This window comes from Oncorhynchus kisutch, linkage group LG25, assembly GCF_002021735.2.
Source record: "Oncorhynchus kisutch isolate 150728-3 linkage group LG25, Okis_V2, whole genome shotgun sequence".
NCBI classification, from domain to species: domain Eukaryota; kingdom Metazoa; phylum Chordata; class Actinopteri; order Salmoniformes; family Salmonidae; genus Oncorhynchus; species Oncorhynchus kisutch.
Genome location: NC_034198.2, coordinates 9,856,480 through 9,880,220, shown reverse-complemented (window position 1 = coordinate 9,880,220; position 23,741 = coordinate 9,856,480). Strand labels below are relative to the sequence as shown.

The following is a 23,741-nucleotide window of genomic DNA, read 5'->3' as shown; positions in this document are numbered from 1 at the left end:
AAACACACCACATGCAAGTATTTCCTTTAAAAAAAAAATGTTGTATTTATCATCGGCGCTAGTAGTATATTTTTTTGACTTATATGTCATACATTGGCATGAAAAAATTAAAGGTAAAAAGGTAAAAATTTAAATGACTGTTCCTGCATACTGCGGTGTAAACTCACCTTGGTCTCCAGAGCAAATAAGTTGTTGTATACTTAGTTGCTATAGTGACAGACTAGACTACTGTTTTTATTGAAACATGTTTACTTGCCAACAAATTCAAGTTTAAATGATACACCCAACTCCCTGTATTGCTTTGGCAGTAGGATTGTAGCTAGTTTATCAACATGCAAAGGCATGAATATCACAATGAAATGATCCAGAGGTTGAAGTCGACACTTTATTGGTTTCTGATGCAGCTGGAATCATTTGATCACTTGTCAGTACACTTGTAAAACATATTATATAAAACACCATTGGAACTAGCCATATCTATACCACAATGCAGTTGTGAGCATACTAGGTATTCTATATTATTCTACAACAACTCTGACTGAATGTTCCAGGCAGGTTCCAGAATGCTCTTCAGCTGGTGCACCTCTTCTTGTGTTGGATAATGGCAGCTGGTTTAGCAGGCTTTGGTGCTGTGGTGATGTTGGCAGAAATGTTAGGTTTAGGGCGCTGTGACTCTGGCTCCTTGTAGACAACCGTCTGGTCCTTTCTGCACGCCACAGCCAGGTGGACAAGCCTCTCCCTGAATGAAGAGGTGGGTTCTAGGCTTGTACACCTTCACCACCCACTGTTTTGACCTCTTGCAGAAGATTTGTTTGTACTGCAAGTCTCCTGGAAAGACAAAGACGTTAAACAAAAAAAAAGTTCCTGTGTACTGGTATGTGTTTTGTTACACTCAGAGTCAATTTGGGTCATTGAGATGGACAGTTAACAAAGATGTGAAAAGTTTGAGAGGGCTTGACTTGTAGACTTCTAGTTGTGTATTGTTGTGTATGAGCACCTACAGTTGTGCTGTTGAGTAGACAAGCACTGCCAACAATAGAGTGAATAGGCTAGAAAAGTATACAAACATCCCTTATTCCCCATGCCAAAGAACTGTCTGCAAGGATCACTTGACTTGTAGACAGTTTAGTGTGTTTGTGATTCTGTTTTCTCAAGAGGGTATTGTTTTATAAATACCTTTTGGCTGCCCTGGCTTGTTTCAGAGTCAGACGACGTTGAGCTTGAGCTTGTTCCCGGCTGAAAGCTTTCATCCAAATAGTGCAGGCTCTGTACTACCAAAGCTGGTGTCACGGTCCTTGTTATCAGCAGCAAGATTAGTCTGTAGGACACACAGTAGTCCGTGATTGGCCAAATTTGACTGCTTTGTCACCATTAATACATACTCAACGAGGTACGACATCCACCCAGCCTCCTCATGTCAATAGATCATGCATACTAATCTTCATACACACACACACACAATACCCATCCCTAACAGACACCAGTCAGCCACCCATACTTAACAGCTCCTTTTCTCCAATTTAGACTTCAACTAAGCCTCCACAATACAGCGAAAACTTCAGTACAAGTTGAAGCATAACGTTACTTGTAAACACACCAACTATGACAACCAGACAGAGACCATATGTATGCCTAGCTCCAGTATATTTATTTGCGCATCATGGAGTTATGGAAATATTTAGCAAAGGTGAGTTCCTGGTGCTGAGCCTGATGCCGACGCCGCTGCAGATGTTGATGGGATCGGACTCTAAATAGAGCACGTTAGCCTCTGTGGTAGTTGGTTAGCTAGCTAGCGTTTAGATACAGTCCGGTAGGCTGTAGATAACAAAACCTAATGAAGCTAACATTAGCTTGCAAAGTTGCAAATCAAATCACATAGCAGCTGGCTAATTACATTGACTTGCTTTCGAATGTCTAGACAGCGTATTATGAAAGCTAGCTAGCTAGATTTGGATTTAGATAAACAAATGTAGTTCTCTACCTAGTTAGCTAGGTAACCTTATTAGCCACGTTACCTCAGCTTGATTGGCTGATTGTATGCCTTCCTCTTGGAAGTTAAGTGGAAAATGTATGGAATAGCATCACTTTAACTTTCGTTGACCTGGCAACCAGTTTCAAAATCCTATGGATGGAAGTGCTGGCTACAAACACAGACATTTTGATATTTCCCCACATCAACTGATGTGGTACTACGTCCTGAAATGGATATCGTGGTAAATGTAGATGTCCCGTGGAAATGTAGATGGCCAGTTTCTAAAGGCGAGATGCAGAAACACTCGTATTTGCATGTGGTGAGAAAATTCTGGATTTTTATGACACACACTACTGTTCAAAATTTGGGGTCACTTTGAAATGTCCTTGTTTTTGAAATTATTTTTATTTTTTAATTGAAATAACATAAAATACAGTGTAGACATTAATGTTGTAAATTACTATTGTAGCTGGAAACGGCAGATTTTTTTATGGAATATCCACATAGGCGTAAAGAGGCCCATGTTCCAATGGCACGATGTGTTAGCTAATCCAAGTTTATCATTTTAATTGGCTAATTGATCATTAGATAACCCTTTTGCAATTATGTTAGTAGAGCTGAAACCTTTTTCTGATTAAAGAAGCAATAAAACTGGCCTTCTTTAGACTAGTTGAGTATCTGGAGCATCACAAAGACCTTCCTTCTGAAACTCATCAGTCTATTCTTGTTCTGAGAAATGAAGCCTATTCCATGAGAGCAACTGCCAAGAAACTGAAGATCTGGTACAAAGCTGTATACTACTCCCTTCACAGCACAAACTGGCCCTAACCAGAATAGAAAGAGGAGTGCGAGGCCCAGGTGCACAACTGAGCAAGAGAACAAGTACGTTAGAGTGTCTAGTTTGAGAAACAGACGCATCACAAGTCCTCAACTGGCAGCTTCATTAAATAGTACCCGCGAAACACCAGTCTCAACGTCAACAGTGAAGAGGCGACTCCAGAATGTTGGCCTTCTAGGCAGAGTTGCAAAGAAAAAGCCATATCTCAAACTGGCCAATACAAATAAAAGATTAAGATGGGCAAAAGAACACAGACACTGGGCAGAGGAACTCTGCTTAGAAGGCTGGTTAGAGCCAGTTTGCGCTGTTCTGTGAAGGAAGTAGTACACAGCTTTGTACGAGATCTTCAGTTTCTTGGCAATTTCTCACATGGAATAGCCTTCATTTCTCAGAACAATAATAGACTGACGAGTGTCAGAAGAAAGTCTTTGTTTCTGGACATTTTGAGCCTGTAATCGAACCCACAAATGCTGATGCTCCAGATACACAACTAGTCTCAAGGCCAGTTTTATTGCTTCTTTAATCAGAAAAACAGTTTCCAGCTGTGCTAAGATAATTGCAAAAGGGTTTTCTAATGATCAATTAGCCTTTTAAAATGATAAACTTGGATTAGCTAACGTGTCATTAGAACACAGGAGTGATGGTTGCTGATAATGGGCCTCTGTAGATATTCCATTAAGAATCAGCCATTTCCAGCTACAATGGTCATTAACAATGTCTACACTGTATTTCTGATCAATTTGATGTTATTTTAATGGACAAAAAAAGTGTTTTTCTTTCAAAAACAAGGACATTTCTAAGTGACCCCAAACTTTTGAACAGTAGTGTATGATAAATGAATAACATATTAATGGGCATATGCAGTGAAATCGAGCGGCGGTGGCATTTCCCTTTAATGTCTTTCTCTGTAGCAGAGATCACCCACTGTAGAGGGATCCCTGCACACCAACCAACCAGCCTGCTTGCTAGACAGTTGGAGTAGGACGTCTGGCCCATCTGAGATTTGCTATGCACACTGAGCATTAGATTGAAGATGGGGGTGGGCCCGGGGGCGTTTGGTAAGGGTGTGTGTGGTAGGGATGATCTATCTTTACTGCTCCCTACGATAGAGTGATGTAGCAAAAAAAGGAACAGTCCCATACCACAGCAGAATGTGGTCATGTGCACCTTATGTACAAACATGAATTTACGAACACAAGCAGGCATGTTGATACATGTTAGATGCAAAACATACCGTATACTTAGTACTCACATTTTCTGTACACACACAAACACAGACACATACAAAGACAGAGACACAGGGAGGTGCAGCGTGATTTGACAGCACAGCAGCTGGCACCGGATGTATGCCCAAGCCCTTAAGCCTTGACCACTGCCAAGTTGATTCATTACAACAACAAGTCTGAACTCCAGATCTCACTCCAGACCCGTGTTCGATTTCTCAAGAACACGCACGCGTCCCGCTACTGCCCTACAGGAGCTGGCCCCCCTATTCCTCCCTTTTCCTGAACCATGGAAACAAATTCATTAGACATGAAGTGTAGGGATAGAGTACACTGTCCGAAAATCATATACAGTAGCAATTCAATCATGTATGGAGCGATAACATTGACTATACTCACCACATGATTTAAACTTTAGTAGAAATCTGTTTATATCTAAGGTATGAGTTTTTGAGCAATACAATGCATTTATTCAACTACCTTATGTAGCAACTTATGTAAATTATGGACTTTTATTAATGACCAGACAACGGTGTTCTATAACGTCGACTCTTTCATTTGATTGGAGTCATATTCAATTACAGAGCAAAGTGGGGTTGGGAGTTGTCTGTGCACGAGCTAGGTTTATGGATGAGTTCTCAGTGTAGCCTACAAATAGTCTTCATTGGAACTGAGTGTAGTAGATAGATGTGTTAGGCATGCATGTAAATGAATCCAAATGAGCAAACAAATAGCTTTACCCTAGCAAATCAAACAAGGTTGACAGAGACCAATGGGCAAGAACCACATACGATCAGTGGAGGAAAAAGTACCAAATTGCCATACTTGAGTAAATGTATACAGTAGATACCTTAATAGAAAGTTACTCAAGTAAAAATAAGTCACCTAGTAAAATACTACTGAGTAAAAGTCTAAAAGTATTTGGTTCTAAATATACTTAAGTATCAAAAGTAAATGTAATTGCTAAAATATACTTAGGTATCAAAAGTTAAAGTATAAATCATTTTAAATTCCTTATTTTAAGTACTTTACACCACTGCATTTGATTTTCATTTGATCACCCTGTTTTAAGGAGAACTTTCCTGCAATGGAAACATGTGTATGAGGTTAAAAAGGCTTCTGAAGTTTAATTTCCACTATGAAATTTCAGACTTGATTTTCTCTTCAGAAAAATGTATCAATCCCTACAAAAATGTTAATGAATTATAATCCACATAATTCACATTTCCTGTTGCTGCAGAATTATTTCATGCTGTAGCAAACTGTGTCAAAGTAAGATTCTACATCTGTAGTTAAGAGTATAGTCTAGTTCCACCTACATAGTTCTGAGCTTCTGTCAACGTGTCTACAGTGGGGTGAACAATTTTATTTATTTTATTTTACTAGGCAAGTCAGTTAAGAACAAATTCTTATTTTCAATGACGGCCTAGGAACAGTGGGTTAACTGCCTGTTCAGGGGCAGAATGACAGATTTGTATCTTGTCAGCTCGGGGATTTGAACTTGCAACCTTCCGGTTACTAGTCCAACACTCTAACCACTAGGCTACCCTGCCACCCCAACAAGTATTTGATACACTGCCGATTTTGCAGGTTTTCCTGCTTACAAAGCATGTAGAGGTCTGTAATGTTTATCATAGGTACACTTCAACTGTGAGAAGAATCTAAAACAAAAATCCAGAAAATCACATTGTATGATTTGTAAGTAATTAATTAGCATTTTATTGCATGACGTAAGTATTTGATATATCAGAAAAGCAGAACTTAATATTTGGTACAGAAACCTTTGTTTGCAATTACAGAGATCATACGTTTCCTGTAGTTCTTGACCAGGTTTACACACTGCAGCAGGGATATTGGCCCACTCCTCCATACAGACCTTCTCCAGATCCTTCAGGTTTTGGGGCTGTCGCTGGGCAATACGGACTTTCAGCTCCCTCCAAAGATGTTCTATTGGGTTCAGGTCTGGAGACTGGCTAGGCACCTCCAGGACCTTGAGATGCTTCTACGGAGCCACTCCTTAGTTGCCCTGGCTGTGTGTTTTGGGTCTTTGTCATGCTGGAAGACCTAGCCACGACCCATCTTCAATGCTCTTACTGAGGGAAGGAGGTTGTTGGCCAAGAGCTCGCGATACATGGCCCCATCCATCCTCCCCTCAAAACGGTGCAGTCGTCCTGTCCCCTTTGCAGAAAAGTATCCCCAAAGAATGATGTTTCCACCTCCATGCTTCACGGTTGGGATGGTGTTCTTGGGGTTGTACTCATCCTTCTTCTTCCTCCAAACACGGCGAGCGGAGTTTAGACCAAAAGGCTCTGTTTGTCTCATCAGACCACATGGCCTTCTCCCATTCCTCCTCTGGATCATCCAGATGGTCATTGGCAAACTTCAGACGGGCCTGGACATGCGCTGGCTTGAGCAGGGGGACCTTGCGCTGCAGGATTTTAATCCATGACGGCGTAGTGTGTTACTAATGGTTTTCTTTGAGACTGTGGTCCCAGCTCTCTTCAGGTCATTGACCAGGTCCTGCCGTGTAGTTCTGGGCTGATCCCTCACCTTCCTCATGATCATTGATGCCCTATGAGGTGAGATCTTGCATGGAGCCCCAGACCGAGGGTGATTGACCGTCATCTTGAACTTCTTCCATTTTCTAATAATTGCGCCAACAGTTGTTGCCTTCTCACCAAGCTGCTTGCCTATTGTCCTGTAGCCCATCCCAGCCTTGTGCAGGTCTACAATTTTACCCCTGAAGTCCTTACACAGCTCTCTTTTCTTGGCCATTGTGGAGAGGTTGGAGTCTGTTAGAGTGTGTGGACAGGTGTCTTTTATACAGGTAACGAGTTCAAACAGGTGCAGTTAATACAGGTAATCAGTGGAGAACAGGAGGGCTTCTTAAAGAAAAACTAACAGGTCTGTGAGAGCCGAAATTCTTACTGGTTGGTAGGTGATCAAATACTTATGTCATGCAATAAAATGCAAATTAATTACTTAAAAATCATACAATGTGATTGTCTGGATTTTTGTTTTGTGTAGTGTACCTATGATAAAAATTACATACCTATACATGCTTTGTGTAGGAAAACCTGCAAAATCGGCAGTGTATCAAATACTTGTTCTCCCCACTGTACCTCTCTCCAAAGCCTAATACACTTGTGGAGTTCGGAGAGGATAGAAGTAGGCTCAGCAATATTGTGAATATTGTTACAACAAACCCCCAAAAATAACTAAATAAAGAAAAAAGTTATATTTTCATTCAGATAGGAAGCAGTGTAGGCATCTCTCCCACATGGTGAGACACTTGGCTAACATACTTAAGCCAACATCTCATCCTCATGTGGTGGTATGACTCAGGTAATTATTATGGAGGTGATAGCCCCCACAATAGTATATGCATTGGTTGAAGCTCAATGTTAAATTCAGATTTCCCTACCATCATATCTAAGCTAATATGACACAAATGTCTATGAAAATTCGCAAATAAAGTTGAATGGAGTTACACAACACACGTCTCTCGTCATGGTCCGTCCATTACTGAGAACCAATATACCGGATTTTTGACAGGGTTGTTAGCATTAGGGTCGTCAGACAATTTTTTTGTCCAAACCTAGGTCAAATTCCAGTCGTCGGATTAAAACAAGGCAACAGCGTCCATAAGGTGACCATTAGACTTGGATCCATTTAGACTTAATGCGTTTGTAGGTGCAACAGTTTTTATAAAATGTATAATTTATCACTCACATTTCTGTCCATTAAGAACCAACTATGTGCTACCTTTTTGTAGCATTTCTGACAATGCCAACATATTTTCAGCCAAATCTGAGAGTTCTAAAACCTGACCAAAGCACTTGGGTTGCGCATCAACAGTGCTAGTAGCTAACTACCAGTCAGATAAGAGGCAAGCTACATACAAAGGAAGCTAGCTATAGTATAAGTTATGTGGAAACTGTTGGCCTTGACACTTGTATCTAATAAGCACAAACAAGATAGCAGCCAAGTATGCTCGCTATTCCCAACTAATTAGACCTGACACAAGGATAAAGTGACTAAGGGAGCAGTTGAAATCGGAGAGGGGGCCCAATTTTGGCGGTTTCTTGAAGTGACAGTCCTGTTGGTGCAAAGTCTGTAGCCCATCTCCACTGTATCAGCACAATGGACAGCGCCTTACACTAAAGCAAGTCAGTTTTGGTAATGAATATAGGCTACAAGAATGATAGGCTGTTTAATAGATTAATTACCCTATGTGAATGCAGCCGTACACACAGATGTCAACACCAAAATAATGCAAACTAAATGCTGAAAGTATTAGCCTAGTTATTAATGCATGCAGACAAAAATACTGAATAGCAATTTGTCTTAGAATATAGACAAAACCTCAAATGTGAACAAGTGAATGCAAACAGAACAAAATAGAGGTATCAAGTAGAAGGCCTAGTAAACAAAATATCAGATCAATAAAGACATCATCTAAATATATATATTTTTATATATACCTTTATTTAACTAGGAAAGTCAGTTAAAAACAAATTCTTATTTTCAATGACGGCTTAGGAACAGTGGGTTAACTGCCTTGTTCAGGGGCAGAACAACAGATGTTTACCTTGTCAGCTCGGGGATTTGATCTTGCAACCTTTCGGTTACAAGTACATGTAAGCTAGTTCCATTAACAGTAAACCAACGCAGTGAAAAAAAGGGGAATGGATATCCAAACAACCATAGCATAGCCTACAGCCTACTACAGTGAGATACAGCTGTCTTGCCAAATCATGAGTTCCACAACACGTTGTTATATGGCACAATCTACTTCTGGGAAATAAAAGTCGACCCACGTAATCATTTAAGCAATGCCAGCCTAGCATTAACAGGTTTCCAATACACAGTTCCATTTACAACCACGAAAACCAATAGGCTTCCAACAGAACCATAATAGAATGTATCTACAGTCAGTCTAAATGTAAATGTAATGATGAAACATACCGAGCTATTGTCACATCTACTCCAGCTCCTCCCCTCCGGTGTTCAACATGCTGGTTTACTAACCACCGGTCCTGGCATTCATCATTACGCGCACCTGGCAGTCATCATTACGCTCACCTGGCATTCATCATCACGCGCACCTGAGCTTCATCTTTAGGCACACCTGGACTCCATCACTTCACTGATTACCTCCCCTATATATGTCACTCCCTTAGTTCCATTCCCCAGGCAGAATTAACTATGTGTTTCATGTATGTATATATATATATATATATATATATATATATATAATATATGTATATATGCATGCATGCATATATATATATATATATATGTATATATGCATGCATGCATATATGTATATATGCATGCATATATATATATATATATATATGCATGCATATATATATATATATATATGCATGCATGCATATATATATATATATGCATGCATGCATGCTACTTGTGGTTAGTATAGTGGGCTATGGTCTGTTTCTTATTAAACTCACCACTTGCTTTCTGACTCCCAGTGTGTACGTTACAGAATTCAGCCTCAACAAATGGAAACAGCAGGTAATCGGGCCCCAGATGTTTGATGTGCAGGGATAGCTACTTCGTCAATACCACGACCAGCTGGCGCAACTGGGAAAGGCAATGGAAGAGGTTCTTCGCAGTCTTCAACGTCTCGAACATGCCCAAGAGGCGTTGCCTTGATCTAGCGGAGGATACCCTGCCACCAGTCTACTCAGCAGTCCACCCAGGTCAGTGTTACCTGTCCAGTGGTCCCTCTTTTGTGCACCAGATGGGTGCTCCCACCACTGAGAGGTCCAAGGTTGCCACGCTTATTTCTCTGCTGACTGGGCAGGATTGGAGTGGGCTACGGCCATCTGGGAGAGAGGAGGAGCTGTATGTGAATGAGGGGTTCATGGCACTGATCAGAGCCATTTTCGATCATCCACTGGAGGGGGGTTATAGAGCCTATTGAGGGCACGACAAAGCCTATTTCCCCCTCAGGAAACTAAAAAGATTTGGCATGGGTCCTGAAATCCTCAAAGGTTCTACAGCTGCAACATCGAGAGCATGGTTGCGTCACTGCCTGATATGGCAATTGCTCGGCCTCTGACTGCAAGGCACTACAGAGGGTAGTGCGTGCGGCCCAGTACATCACTGGGGCTAAGCTGCCTGCCATCCAGGAACTCTACACCAGGCGGTGTCGGAGGAAGGCCCTAAAAATTGTCAAAGACCCCAGCCACCACAGTTATAGACTGTTCTCTCTACTATCGCATGGCAACTGGTACCGGAGTGGCAAGTCTAGGACAAAAAGGGTTCTCAACAGTTTTATTCCCAAGCCATAAGACTCCTGAACAGGTAATCAAGCGGCTACCCGGACTATTTGCATTGTGTGCCCCCTCCCAAACCCTCTTATGCTGCTGCTACTCTTTATCATATATGCATAGTCACTTTAACTATACATTCATGTACATACGACCAACCAGTTCTCCTGCACATTGGCTAACCGGGCTAACTGCATTGTGTCCCGCCAACCCCTCTTTTACGCTACTTTAACCATATCTACATGTACATACTACCTCAATCAGCCTGACTAACCGGTGTCTATGTGGCCTCGCTACTGTATATCGCCTGTCTTTTTACGGTTTTATTTCTTTACTTGCCTATTGTTCACCTAACATCCTTTTTTGCACTATAGGTTAGAGCCTGTAAGTAAGCCTTTAACTTCACTTTACTACACCTGTTGTATTCGGCTCACGTGACAAACTTTGATTTGATTTATTCCAATTACGGCAGGAAGACCAGACCGCTGCCGAGTACGCGCTCACCTTCCGGACTGTAGCAGCATCCAGTGTATGGAATGAGCCGGCACTCCGTACACTATTCAGAAGAGGACTGCGCGAGGAGGTCCAGACGGAACTGGCTTGTCGAGATGACAACCTCTCGTTGGACGCACTCATTGTGATGGCCATCCGTCTGGATAACCTACTTCGGGAGTGTCGGTACCCTCATCACTTCTCTACCTCCCTCAGTGACCACTCTGTATCAGAGCCTGAGCCTATGGAGGTAAGGGTCACACGCCTCCCTGCGGCTGAACGACGTAGACTGAAACAGCTGGGGCTCTGTCCCTATTGTGGTCAAGGAGGGCTTCAGGACGTACCAGACACTGCTATCTTGGGATCCACGAGAGCAGAGGGACAGTCATGTGATCTTCCATGAACCTGTTACCCACTACCTGTCCTCCTGAACGGATCTACGTTCCCACAGGGATAAGGGAGCGGCTGTTGACCTGTGCACACACAGCTGTTGTCACTGGACATCCTGGTATCACCCGTACCATTCAATCTCTCTGAGAATTATTGGTGGCCCACCTTGGCGCAGGATGTTATTCGTTACATCAACTGTTCTGTGTGTGCTTAAACTAACGCTCCAGCAGGGAAGCTCCTTCCCCTTCCCGTGCCTCAGCATCCCTGATCTCATCTGTCCATTGACTTTGTTACCGATCTCCCCTCTGACAGTTTCACGACCATTCTGGTGGTTGTGGACAGATTTTCTAAATCATGCTGGTTTATTCCTCTCTGGTCTCCCCACAGCTCTCCAGGTCGCTGAGGCACTAGACCAGCAGGTCTTCCGGGACTATGGCCTTCCGAGGATCTGGAAAGCCTTTATGGAAAAGCTAGGGGTCACGGTCACCCTCACCTTCGGGTACCAGCATCGGACCATCCAGGAGCTGGGGAGGTTCCTAAGAAGTCACTGCCAGGACCGGAAAGGTGAGTGGGCTTGTTCTTCCCTGGGTGGAATATGACCAGAACTCACTTCGACACTCCACCAGGCTGACTCCCTTCCAGTGCGTCCTGGGATATCAACCGGCCCTGGCTCCATGGACTCCGAGCCAGACCGAGGCCCCTGCAGTGGATGAGTGGTTCCAGTGCGCAGTGGAGGTGTGGCACACCGTCCACGTGAGGCTCCAGTGTGTCGTCCACCATCAGAAGGATCTGGCGGACTGCCACTGCAGTGAGGCCCCAGTGTTCCATGCTGGTGGTCGCGTATGGCTCCCCACCAGGAACCTCCCGCTCCGCCTGTCCTGCCGGAAGCTGAGCCCCCGGTTTGTGGGGCCCTTCAAGGTCCTCCACAGGGTCAATGAGGTAACCTATCGTCTCAAACTCCTGCTCCCTCCTTCCGGTGCTCTTAGTCACCAATCTACTAAACAGTGGTCCTGGCTTCATTATTACGCACACCTGTTCCCCATCATTATGCATACCTGGTTGTCATTCCCTCTTTGATTACGCTCCCTTTATTTAGCCCTCAGTTTTCAGTCACTAGGTGTTACTGTTTTTCTCTCAGGTTCTGTACACATGTTTTGTATCTGTTCTTTATTAAACTCCACCTTCTGCACCTGTTTCCTGACTTCCTGTGTATGTAACACCTTCCTCACAATAACACCATTTTCAGATATCGTTATTGTACAGTAAGTAATCAGCAATCAAGTCCACATTCTAGATTGCTTTCAATTACAGGAGTACACATTGATTTTGACTGAGTAAAATGAGCCATGAGACTGACATGAATTAACATCATAGTATGCATATAAGTGTCATCTGGTAGCTGCAATTGCACATTGACACAGCAGAGTAGTTTGTTTGTGCACATCTCACTAATGTAATTTCTATGGAAAAAGTCAAGTTAGTCTATAAGTGTTTTAAAGTGACATAGAAAGCTTCTCGAAGGACACATAGTCAGGTAGCTCTCTTCTCTTTCACCATCTATTTGTTTCTATATCTATGATGCAACTCTACAGGGCAAAACAAATAGGTATGGACCAAGGAGATAAAGAGTTGTGCAAGACTAAAAACAAGAATGCATTTAATGGTATACCATGGCACTGATACCCCTGAGCAACATCAAATGTAGCTGAGCCACTGTTTCTCAATTGGTTTTTGGCTGTCAACATGACCACGAGTTGTTTGGCCTATAATAGGTTTTCGCAAACCGAGGACAAATGGGCCCAGTAAAGGGAGTCACAGGAACATTAAGTTATGGAGTCGAGGAATTCCCAACTTGCGATTGGTTCTGTTGAGGATTTGTCATCGAGTACAAGGAAATATTTGTGTTAGGAAGTGAATGGATGGGTTTTCTGTTAATGCTACTACGGTGAATGCCGTCTATTAAAATGTGGCTTGCCTAACGTTTTAACACTACTGTAGATCAAACAACTGAAGTTATAAAAGTGAAATTGTACAAGTCATTGGGATTAGGGGAATCATGAATATCTTTGATCTACAAACTTGAACAAAAAAATGAACCGTGTGTCACAGGCTCACAGTCCAGGTGGGGTTATATTTGTTTAATGTTTAACTTTTATTATACCTTACCCACTGCAAATATGGATCAGAACTTCCCCTTTATCCATCCCCAAATGACCATACAATGTACTCAATACTATTGTAAACCAGATAATAAAGGACTTATTTGTCCTTCCACAGTCACATTATGTACCCTGCTCTTTGATAAGCCTGTCCTGGGGATGTGCACGTTTTCAAAATGTTTAGTGTTCTTTGTTTCTTTGTATCGTTTTGCTTGCTTCTGTATGGGAGTGTGTAAAATTGTATGTGTGCCATCACAGGCTCCTTATTCTGGGCCCTGTGTGTGTCATCCGCAATCAGACTCACCAGCACTGCATTGAAGCGCTCCTCTAACTCCTCCTCGGCAGGCATGGGGAGTTTGGGGCCTGCCGCCTGTTTCTGGGGGGCCCCTGAGCCTGGGGGGGCTGACACCGTCTTCACCTCCTTCCCCGGTGGCACATCCATGCTCCCAGCGGCATTGCCCATGATTATCTGTCCCAGATGCACAGACCCAGGTACTCCACAGCTACTTCCACGGGCTAAGACAGCACTGGAACTCAAATGTTGTGGTGAACCAAACGTATTCTTCCACTACTTCTCCCGTTGAGTTGAGGCTCTATGTGGCATTGAGTGGCGACCATTGACAATTTCCTTAACCCCAGGGGAGCAGGCCAGCCCAAAGTATCATCTTCTCCAATGTTCCTGCTCCTTCATCCTCTCAGACAGGGTGATACAAAATTACTCTAAAGCAACAACGAAAAAGTGTCAGACCTGTAAGCAAGGTCCCTGTGCGACATGAACAACCCTCGAGAGATGGAGAGAGAAATAGGGAGGTGACAGGAGAGTATGAGCGTGAGACAGAGAAGACTCAAATTCAAAAGGTAGAGCTCCTGTGTCGTCCTGTGAAGGAGAGGTGCAAAAACTCCTACTATGCAGAGAGTAGCCTAGTTCCTTAGTGACAGCAGTAGCTGGCCAAGAGAGATGGGGGACTTAAAGATAGGAGGTGGGGGCCACTCTCTTCTGACTGGTGTCCACACACGATGCTGGGGCTAACCGGTCTCCTGGCAGCCATATCGGAGGAGGAGAGAGGAGGCATAGGTCCACAGCCAACTTCTCTATAATCTGAAACAGGGACAGACAGAGAGGGGAGGCAACATCAGCATATGCAGCTCTTCAGAGAGAGGGAAGGAGTGGAGAAGTGATGGGGTTTCCTGGGTCCTAGTGCCTTTCTGTTCAGGTCAACTTCTCAAAACCAGACTACCCACTGGGCACACACTGGTTGAATCAACGTTGTTTCCACGTCATTTCAATTAAATTATGTTGAATCAACATTGAATGGACGTCTGTGCCCAGTGGGTAGTGTGTTTTATGACAAAGACAGAGGGAAGGAGGCAGAGGAAGAGATGGAGAGAAACCATCGTTCAATTGGATGACAAACAGTTGTCTTCAATGCAGATGTCTAACGGTGGGTGCTACAATTCCATCATTGATTGTTTAACATTACCAAACGGTTACAGTCCTGTATAAACTTCTATTAAATTGCATATGAAATGTTTGTTTACGTGCGAGCTGAATAACATGGCTATACGGGAATGTTCTGTCGCAGTAATTAATTGAAGCCTGCCTTGCCAGAGGTAGAGTGGAGGTACGGCATAACTTCTACAGCTTGTTGAACCACATCTAACGTGGATCAAAGTCTTATTCAAACTAGCTCATTACATCATTGGAAATCTCATAATGCCCAAAGTCTACAAAAACAACCCCACGTTGAGACGTGATCTAAAGCGGGCTGCAAAACAGGATCAGGGATTTAATCAGACTCAAAAGTTCTATAGCAGTGACATAACTGTACTAGGCACTGCTCAGAGTAGGGCATAGGGCAGTTAATAATCCAGGCATTTGGACCTGATTTACCAATATATCGAATGGTGTTTTCCTGAAAGGTGCATTACCTGGAAGCAAGGCTTTAATAAGTAATGAGGGTAATGTTGATACCTGTAGGCCTTACCACACCGGATCAGCACAGGAGATCTACATAAAACCAAGGCCATATAATGTAGTATTGCACCCTAGTACATAAGGAAACAATGATATTATGAATAGTAAGTTATAGAATCATTTTGGGCAACAGGATGAATTATAAAAAATAATTATTTGTTAAGAGTTTTCAGACTGCTTTAAAGTGCAAAACAGCTGGTTGCCCGTGTATTGTTACTTACTTATGAACAATACAACAATGTCTGGCTAATACCAATAAGCCATGGTGGTGTTATAAGCCCTTGATGGGTTGTGCTTGTATATGAAAAGGACCATAAAAAAACAAAAACACTTTAGCATTCACACTGTAAGGGTGCCACCTACTGGTATTGGCAAGACACTACATTGTGATGGGATACATCGTCACATGATCAAACCAACCATAGAATGGTCATGTCAAAGACAAGAGTGTTCTAATTGCACTCGTACTTTCTAAACATTTTCAAGTAGATCATTTAAACCGTTTAGATCACGCTGCTACTTACCGGTCCTATATTTTCTTGCAATTACACTGACATCTGGGTCTGAAAATGTGACTGATTTTCAGTTTTTACTGTAAATGTGTAGATATCTGTATGATTTGAACCTCAATATGAGGATGCAAAGAGGAAAAAAATAGTATCCCAAACATGCTCAATGGGTGACAGGTCTGGTGAGTATGTAGGCCATGGAAGAATTGGGTCATTTTGAGCTTCCAGGAATTGTGTACAGTTCCTTGCAACATGGGGCCATGCATTATCATGCTGAAACATGAGGTGATGGCTGTAGAAGAATGGCACGACAATGGGCCTCAGGATCTCACCACAGTATCTCTGTGCATTCAAATTGCCATCGATAAAATGCAATTGTGTTCATACCATAACCCCACCACCACCATGGGGCACTCTGTTCACAACGTTGACATCAGCAAACCGCTCACCCACACGACGCCATACACGCGGTCTGCCATCTACCCGGCACAGTTGAAACCAGGATTCATATGTGAAGAGCACACTTCTTTACCGTGCCAGTGGCCATCAAATGGTGAACATTTGCACACTGAAGTCGATTACGACGCCGAACAGCAGTCAGGTCAAGACCCTGGTGAGGACGACGAGCACGCAGATGAGCTTCCCTGAGACGGTTTCTGACAGTTGGTGCCGAAATTCTTCTATTGTGCTGACCCACAGTTTCACCAGCTGTCCGGATGGGTTGTCACAGACCATCTTGCATGTGTGGGCTGGCGTGGTTACACATGGTCTGCAGTTGTGAGGCCAAATTCTCTAAAACGACATTGGAGGTGGCTTATGATTGAGAAATTAACATGAAATTCTCTGGAAACAGCTCTGGTGGATATTCCTGCAGTCAGCATGTCAATTGCAAGCTCCCTCAAAACTTGACAAATCTATGGTATTGTGTTGTGTGACACAACTGCACATTTTAGAGTTGCCTTTTATTGTCCACAGCACAAGGTGCACCTGTGAAATGATCATGCTGTTTAATCAGCTTCTTGATATGCCACACCTGTGAGGTGGCTGGATTATCTTGGTAAAGGAGAAATGCTCACGAACAGGGATTTAAACAAATTTGTGAACAACATTTGAGAGAAATTCGCTTTTTGTGTTAATGGAACATTTCTGGGATCTTTTATTTTTATTATTTTATTTCAGCTCATGAAACATGGTCCCAACATTTTACTTTACTACTTTTCTGATATGTAACCTCTTAAATATACTGAATAAAAATATAAACGCCAAATGTTGATTTAATAAATAACATTCAATAGATAGTACTGCCAATGACACAGACAACAGTACCAGGAAAAATACCTAGCAATTCAATATATTAATCCACATCGCATTCACAGCAATCATCAACAAATACACAAATCCATCAACATGGCGTGATCTTTGATTAGTCTTCATCAGCGATTTTCAATGCACATCAAGCTTTCCAATGCAGAGGAAAGCTCTCTTCAGAAAAGTATTCAATCACTCTGTGGAGAGAGAAAACAACTCATTCGATAAACTTCCTCACTTACTTTACATGCTGACAAGTCAGGGGTAATATGTCTCTAATGATTGTTGTGAAATGCGAATTGGAGGTGGATTCTTGCTGTACTAACCAGATCATCCAGATCATCCATCGCAGGTGGCCCTTCTTTCTTGTTCCCCATATCCTGAATCATCTAAAAATGGAAAACCATTCATTAAAGCCACACTGATGTGCCAACCTTCAAACATAGACATTGGATAAGCCCATTTGGCAGTTACACGTACGTCAAAATATTGCTCGTACTCCGCCATTCCCTCGTCCTCTTCATTCTCCCAGTCTCTCCAGTTATCAAAGTCTACAGCCATCCAATTTGGCTACAAGGGACAGAATAATGTTGGGAGAGAGAGCATGTTGATACGCATATTGTCAGTTAGAAGGTAGACCCTGCAATATGACTACCACAGTGTAGCATGATGACTTTCTGCTTTCAGTAGTCAACAGTAACAACCTTCGAATCAACCAAGTCTATTGGCTCTTTCCAGTGTGAGCATGGCCCAAGGGGAGGGCACAAATTGCCTTCGTCACCCCACTGTTCTTGATGACGTCATATTGCTGAGTCTACCTTTAACACATGAAGCATTAGTCTACCCTTACACTGCTCTTCACTCTTCTAAGTGGAAGATCAAATGTTCCAGTACCTTGAGATCGGCATCTTTCTGAAGACGAGGCCATGCTACATTTTCTTTAGCCTTCCTAATCAAGATGTGGATGCTGCGGTCATGGACCTTCACTTGGGAGTCCTGTTAGATAAATATACAAAGCTTACTTTTAGCAGTGTGGATCCATTTTTTTAATACATTACCGTGCTGAACATTCAAGCATGCTGCATATTTATACATCTTTACAGCTGTTATCTATGTTAATTGTGAGAATCAAATTAACTTTGATATGACAGAGAAATATGAATACTTACAAATTTGATGACTTTGTCATAGAAATAAATGTGATTGTAGACGCTGTTGTCATCGACATCTTTACAACTGTCATGGACACAAATCCAGACACAAACAACATTATAAAACGTAGGTTATAATGAAACATTTGGCAATAACAACATATCCTATGCGTCAGAGCAGCCATTATAGAGTGGTAATACAGGCCTGCTTAATAAATCAATGCACATTAGAATAGTTGCCCAACCCTCCCCCTCCCCCCAACCTCACATACACAAATGCACTCTCTCTCTCTCTCTCTCTCTCTCTCTCTCTCTCTCTCTTTCTCTCTCTCTCTCTCTCTCTCGCACACACTATTTGTACACTATTTATTTAGACTAAGAATTTTCTAGATCATGCACACTTCAGGGTTACAAATGAATCAAACTCACCTTAAAACTATAAAGGTATCCTGAATATCAACCTCAACATCCTTGGGGTTTTGCACCATGAAATTAATGATGACATATTTTTTCTGGTCATACCATAGAGCCTGTGCTCCTTGACTATTGTTAGTTAGAAGCAGAGAAAACATAATGAACATTTTGTTATATTGCATTTGTAGATGTAATCTGTCAAATGAGAAAAAAGCTTCACAGCAATACAGTACATACCAGTCCTCTGGCCTGGGAAGATTTTTCGGTAGCATAGCCATCTTGTTGATTCTAGGGAGATAATATGCTCTTGGACATTTATAGTTCTTTTGTGGTTGACTGACAGAACAAGTAGCCTACTCAGAATAGTTAGCAGCCCATCTGTTAGGCCCTGCACTATTTTTAGATCAGTTGTTATCAGCTGCTCGGGCTACATATCTCTCCCCCCTTTCCCTATAGGCTGTAATGGAACTCTCTGGAAAGAAGGGACATTTTCAGTTTTCACTCCAGGACCATCCCACCTTCTGTGAACTCATGCCATTTAAAGATTTTTTTAAAGATTTGGTAAAAAAATAAAATTATCAAACTTCTTCAATAGACTATTTTTTTTGCTTGCTGTTTGGGATTTTAGACTGGGTTTCTGTATAGCACTTTGTGACATCTGTTGATGTAAAAAAAAAAAAGGGCTTTATAAATACATGTGATTGATTGATGGGGGAGGGAGATGAAAAGCTTGCCAGAAGAAAGACAGAAACTGAAAGCTGCTTAATCTCTGGTTTTCAATATTTTATTTTAGTCAACAATACAATACAATACAACAGACAAACGACATCCCACAAAAATCAACTACATTACCCCTGCCCAGGCCCACATGCTCACACACACATCTCAGACGCCTGCATCATCACGGCACCATTTTATATCTGTGATATTGTGATACTAGTTTTTGTAGAATAAGTTACATTTTCTTTCATATAGTGTTCTCAACTATGAAGTTGTAAATGTTCGTAGTTTTATCCTTTGAAAATAGACACGTGAAAAGATTGGGGATGAACATGCGCATGCATCTTCAATATGTACCCGTTGTTCCTCTTCAGTGTATTTAACTACATGTAGAAAGTAAAAGCCCTGGGTGGAGAGTTGATACAACTCCAAGTCTGGAAGGTTAAAACCACCCTCAGACTTAGGAAGATGTAAAATGTTCCTTTTTTATTCTGTGAGTTTCATTTGCCCATATAAAGTCTTATGACTGAGTATACTTTTTTAAATGATTTATTTGGTGGAGTAGTTGGTATGACTGAGAATAAGCATAACAACCTTCGGAGCCATGCCATTCTGAAGAGGTCTACTCTACCTGTCAAATTTATGGTACGATTGTTCCATTTAATTAGGTCTGCTTTCATAATGTTGAGTAATGGGCTAAAGTTATCTTTATATATTTGTTTGTTGTCACTTATCAAGCATCCTAAGTATTTGGTATTTTTTTGTGGTCCACTTAAAGGACCTACAGCAGATCATGAGTTGTTCTTTTTCAACATAAATTTTACATCCTGAGATTGTAGAGTTCTCTGAAAATATACTTTAGCAAGCGGGGGCATTGAGTTTTCAAAATTGGTCAGGTGTATCAGGAGATCATCTGCAAATAAGTTTAGTTTTGTATTCATGTATTCATGTATACCAATACCTGTTACATTCTAATGGCAAATAAACCTAAATATTAGAAAGGCACCAGGACTGGACAGCTTTCTTATAGAATACTATTTCATATTTTGGGAAAAAGTAGCACACCTATTTACACAAATGACAACACACATGTCACTCAATTCAGTGGTTCCTAGGTCCATGTATCAAACAGCTATTTCAGTTATATTAAAACAGGGAAAAGCTGTAGAGTCCCCTACGTATTACAGACTCATACGTTTAATAAATTGTGACAATAAAATAACAAAGCTCCTAAGCAACAAAATGGCAAAAGTTTTACCAGACTTGACACATATCAATCAAACAGGGTGTATTACAAATATACACTTACAAACGAATACAAGAACATGATTCAGTTGAATACAATAAAGCTAAAAAACAAGATATAGATTGAATGGCTGTTGTTGCCGAAAATACATTAGACTGTCTTAAATGGCCTTTTCTATTCAAAACTTTCCAGCTGAAATAATACATCTAATAAAAATATTATAAAATATCTTAAAGCAAAAATATACACATATAATACACTATTGAATTAAAATACTTTAGAACAGGACACAAGATAGGGATGTCCTCTCTCCCCCCTCCTGTTTGCAATGGCAATTGAACCGCTTGCAGAAAACATTAGACAGGACCCAAATGTTTAGGTAGTATGCTTTATTTGAGTTTAACCTGTAGGTGTCGGCTATCTTCAAAAGTAAAATCTCATATTCCTGGTATAACCCATTTTCGCTTGAAAAGTCTTTCAGAGGCTTTTATTTAGAAGGCATGTTGGATCCTGTATTTTACATTATAGCTATTATCATATATATGATTGAATATTATCTGCTGTTGGCTTGTGTGGATGTATGTATGTGTTATGCAACATAGCTGACTTGAAACATTGTTAAAAGTATCAGGGCCATGGGACTTTCTCATGATGGAAAAATACAGAGAAGCATGGAGACAGGAACTGTTCAATGAGTTGGGAGGGGGGCACATTCAGAGCGGGGTGTTGCGAGAACAAGCGGTCTTTTGTTAGATAACAGGAGCCAGGTGCGAGATAACGGTATGGAGCATGAGCGCCTGGATGTTCTTCACAAGCAAGTTACATCTATCAAAGAAGCGCCAAGAGACGAGGACCCGCCTGAGCGCCTGCAATAGGCTGAGCAAGTTTAAACCACGCCCAGTCTCTACTGTGATAGGCAACAGACGGGTTGGAACTATGTCTATCACAGTATAAAGAATACTGTTTTTACATACGTCTTGTCAGTTCCCTGTTCTGCCCTGCGTGGTATTACAGTGAGCCCGTATATACGAAAGTTGCATTTGCCATTTATTACTTAGCTAATAAAAAATACATAGCATAAAATCGGTGACTCATTGTTATAATTATCCTGATACCAGATTTGAATGTACGCAACTCTAACAGGCAGAACCTGAAATCGGAAATACTAGCTACTGTTGCTTTTGTTTCTTTGCTGCCGAAAGAACGCAGTTCTGGCTATTGAGCTACTGCATAGAACAGTTAATTTAGTAAACACATCCATATTACAGGGATCTAAAATAGAGCTACTGAGTGTACCTTGGATTTATGACATTATATTTCTTTAAAAAGGTGCAATACGCAGAAATCACTCCGTCATTTGCATGTTGCTAAATTTCTAATAGTTCGCCTAATTTCAGTTTATGTGACAAAACAAGCAAGTATAGTGTAAAGAATCATTGTACTGTCTAAACTGCGGTGAAATATATTTTCCATAACAAAAAATATTGTATTTTCAGCTGTTTGAAGCTTGTGTACAAAACCGAAAGTAAAAATGCTGAAATTCTACTTAAGCGCAGGAAGAATAGAAATAGTGCACATAGCACAGATCTACCACTTCTTAGACTTGCTTTCAATGAGAATGGCAGATCTATAACTGACAGTTCTATGTCAATTTAGTCGGGTCGCCCAAAAAGTTACATATTGCAGCTTTAAATATGGCATTTCAGTGTCAAAAGGACTTTTACATGTAAGAGGTTTGAGAGAGAGTAACATAATGTTCGTTTGCCTTGTGCTTTTTTTAAGACTTGGCACAGTCAGGAGCTTGCTAGCTGAAAAGGTGCTAGCTGAAAAGTAACAAGCCAACATTAGACTACAGTTAGCATGAGCTAGCTAGCTAGCTAACGTTCTTACAGTAACTTGTCCTCTTTTTGTGTGTAGCCTAGTTCAGTTAGCTAGCTAGTTGTTGACAGGCAGAGTGTGACATTTCTTACACAATGTCTAGTCTTTCAATGCCGTGAAGAAATGTCAATCAAAAAGCACGGTAGCCGCACAATAAATCAAGCCAGCCAGACCGAACAGACATGGGTCTAGTTGTGTTTAACGTCCCAACGCACATGCTCATCCAATGCCATTTTGTGAGTAGTGACTGCACATTGAAATTAAGAATATGTCAGATTTTTCATTTACAACTTTATGCATGCAGTAGCCTAATCGCAGTTAGATGTGTGCATTTGCTCTGTTTTTCTGCTTCAAGAAATGTAATGTAGCCTAGTCCTGGTAATGTTTTGTAGCCGAACAGCCACAAGTGGGCGCTGGTTCATTCATATCTGTCTTTTTGATGCATGAAACAGATATAGGATATTCATTTGAGACAGTTTGCTACAGTAGGAAAGTAATCGAGCAGCAACAAGAGATTTAATATGTGAACTATAATTAATGGACATTTTTGTAAGTTTTGACACATTTTTCGTAAGGAAAATCAAGTCCGAAATTTCTAAGTGGAAATTACAAGCTTCAGAAACTTTTTAGACCTCAAATTCACTACAAGTTTGACATTTCCTTCATTGCAGTAAAATTATCCTGCCACAGAGTTGTCAAATTAATATCCTACATCTGTAGCTACTACTGGCAGCTGAAGAATCTGAACGTATTGTTGGTTCTGTGGCTACCACTGCTAAATGTTTACAAAGGCGAGAGTCCTTGGCATAAATTAGGTGTTTTCAACTGACCGTCATCATAATTTTGATGTTGGCAAATTGTATTTCTCTCTGCAGTTTGTCACCTCAGTTTGTCACCCTGCTGACCTGGTGAACTGAAAGAAGAAATCAGTGGGAAGAAAGAAATGTCAATGTCGAGCTCCAACACACCATATTGTGTCCTGAGGGAGGTGGTCAGGTAAATACAGAAGGCCAGAATGCATCAACTTTATCATCTTTGAAGTCACTGAACTACCCCTCTCTTTCTGGTGAGCTAAGGATGGGACCATTGTTGAGGTGGGCTGGAAGTGGTCGGACACAGGCTAACACCTAGTATCTTCCATCTCCAGCCAGATGACCGCGGGCT

The 23,741-nt window shown here is 41.5% G+C and overlaps 2 protein-coding genes and 1 long non-coding RNA gene across 4 annotated transcripts in view; all 3 read right to left on the bottom strand.

The window, feature by feature from the left end:
• The window catches only part of LOC109869958 (formin-like protein 1), a 58,718-nt gene extending 44,244 nt beyond the window's left edge, over nucleotides 1-14,474 (bottom strand). For both annotated transcript variants that reach the window (XM_031804882.1, XM_031804883.1), the window contains exon 1: nucleotides 13,681-14,474. In XM_031804882.1, coding sequence (XP_031660742.1) covers nucleotides 13,681-13,839 — 159 coding nt within the window. In that variant the 5' untranslated portion in view covers nucleotides 13,840-14,474. The remainder of the gene's footprint in view (nucleotides 1-13,680) is intronic.
• LOC109869882 (uncharacterized) lies at nucleotides 372-9,132 on the bottom strand. The gene is made up of 3 exons (XR_002252072.2): nucleotides 9,002-9,132; nucleotides 1,177-1,318; nucleotides 372-828 (listed from the first exon to the last, which is right to left on the bottom strand). It is a non-coding gene; the product is annotated as an uncharacterized LOC109869882 (long non-coding RNA).
• A 2,642-nt stretch (nucleotides 14,475-17,116) lies between the features above and the next one.
• LOC109869893 (putative protein PTGES3L) lies at nucleotides 17,117-19,100 on the bottom strand. Its single transcript, XM_020460176.2, has 7 exons — nucleotides 18,971-19,100; nucleotides 18,749-18,862; nucleotides 18,338-18,404; nucleotides 18,063-18,164; nucleotides 17,649-17,738; nucleotides 17,495-17,557; nucleotides 17,117-17,365 (listed from the first exon to the last, which is right to left on the bottom strand). The coding sequence occupies exons 1-7, from the start codon at nucleotides 19,009-19,011 to the stop codon at nucleotides 17,357-17,359; spliced, it is 486 nt and encodes a 161-aa protein (XP_020315765.1). The 5' UTR covers nucleotides 19,012-19,100; the 3' UTR covers nucleotides 17,117-17,356.
• Between the last annotated feature and the right edge of the window lie 4,641 nt (nucleotides 19,101-23,741).

Excerpts from the sequence above, each read along its gene's own strand:
- LOC109869893 (XM_020460176.2), bottom strand. The coding sequence starts at position 19,011 with ATGGCTATGCTACCGAAAAATCTTCCCAGGCCAGAGGACTG. Across the intron at positions 18,405-18,748 it reads GATACCTTTATAGTTTTAAG|TTGTAAAGATGTCGATGACA; the intron begins GTGAGTTTGATT and ends TGTCCATGACAG. Across the intron at positions 17,739-18,062 it reads AGAAAGATGCCGATCTCAAG|CCAAATTGGATGGCTGTAGA; the intron begins GTACTGGAACAT and ends TGTCCCTTGTAG.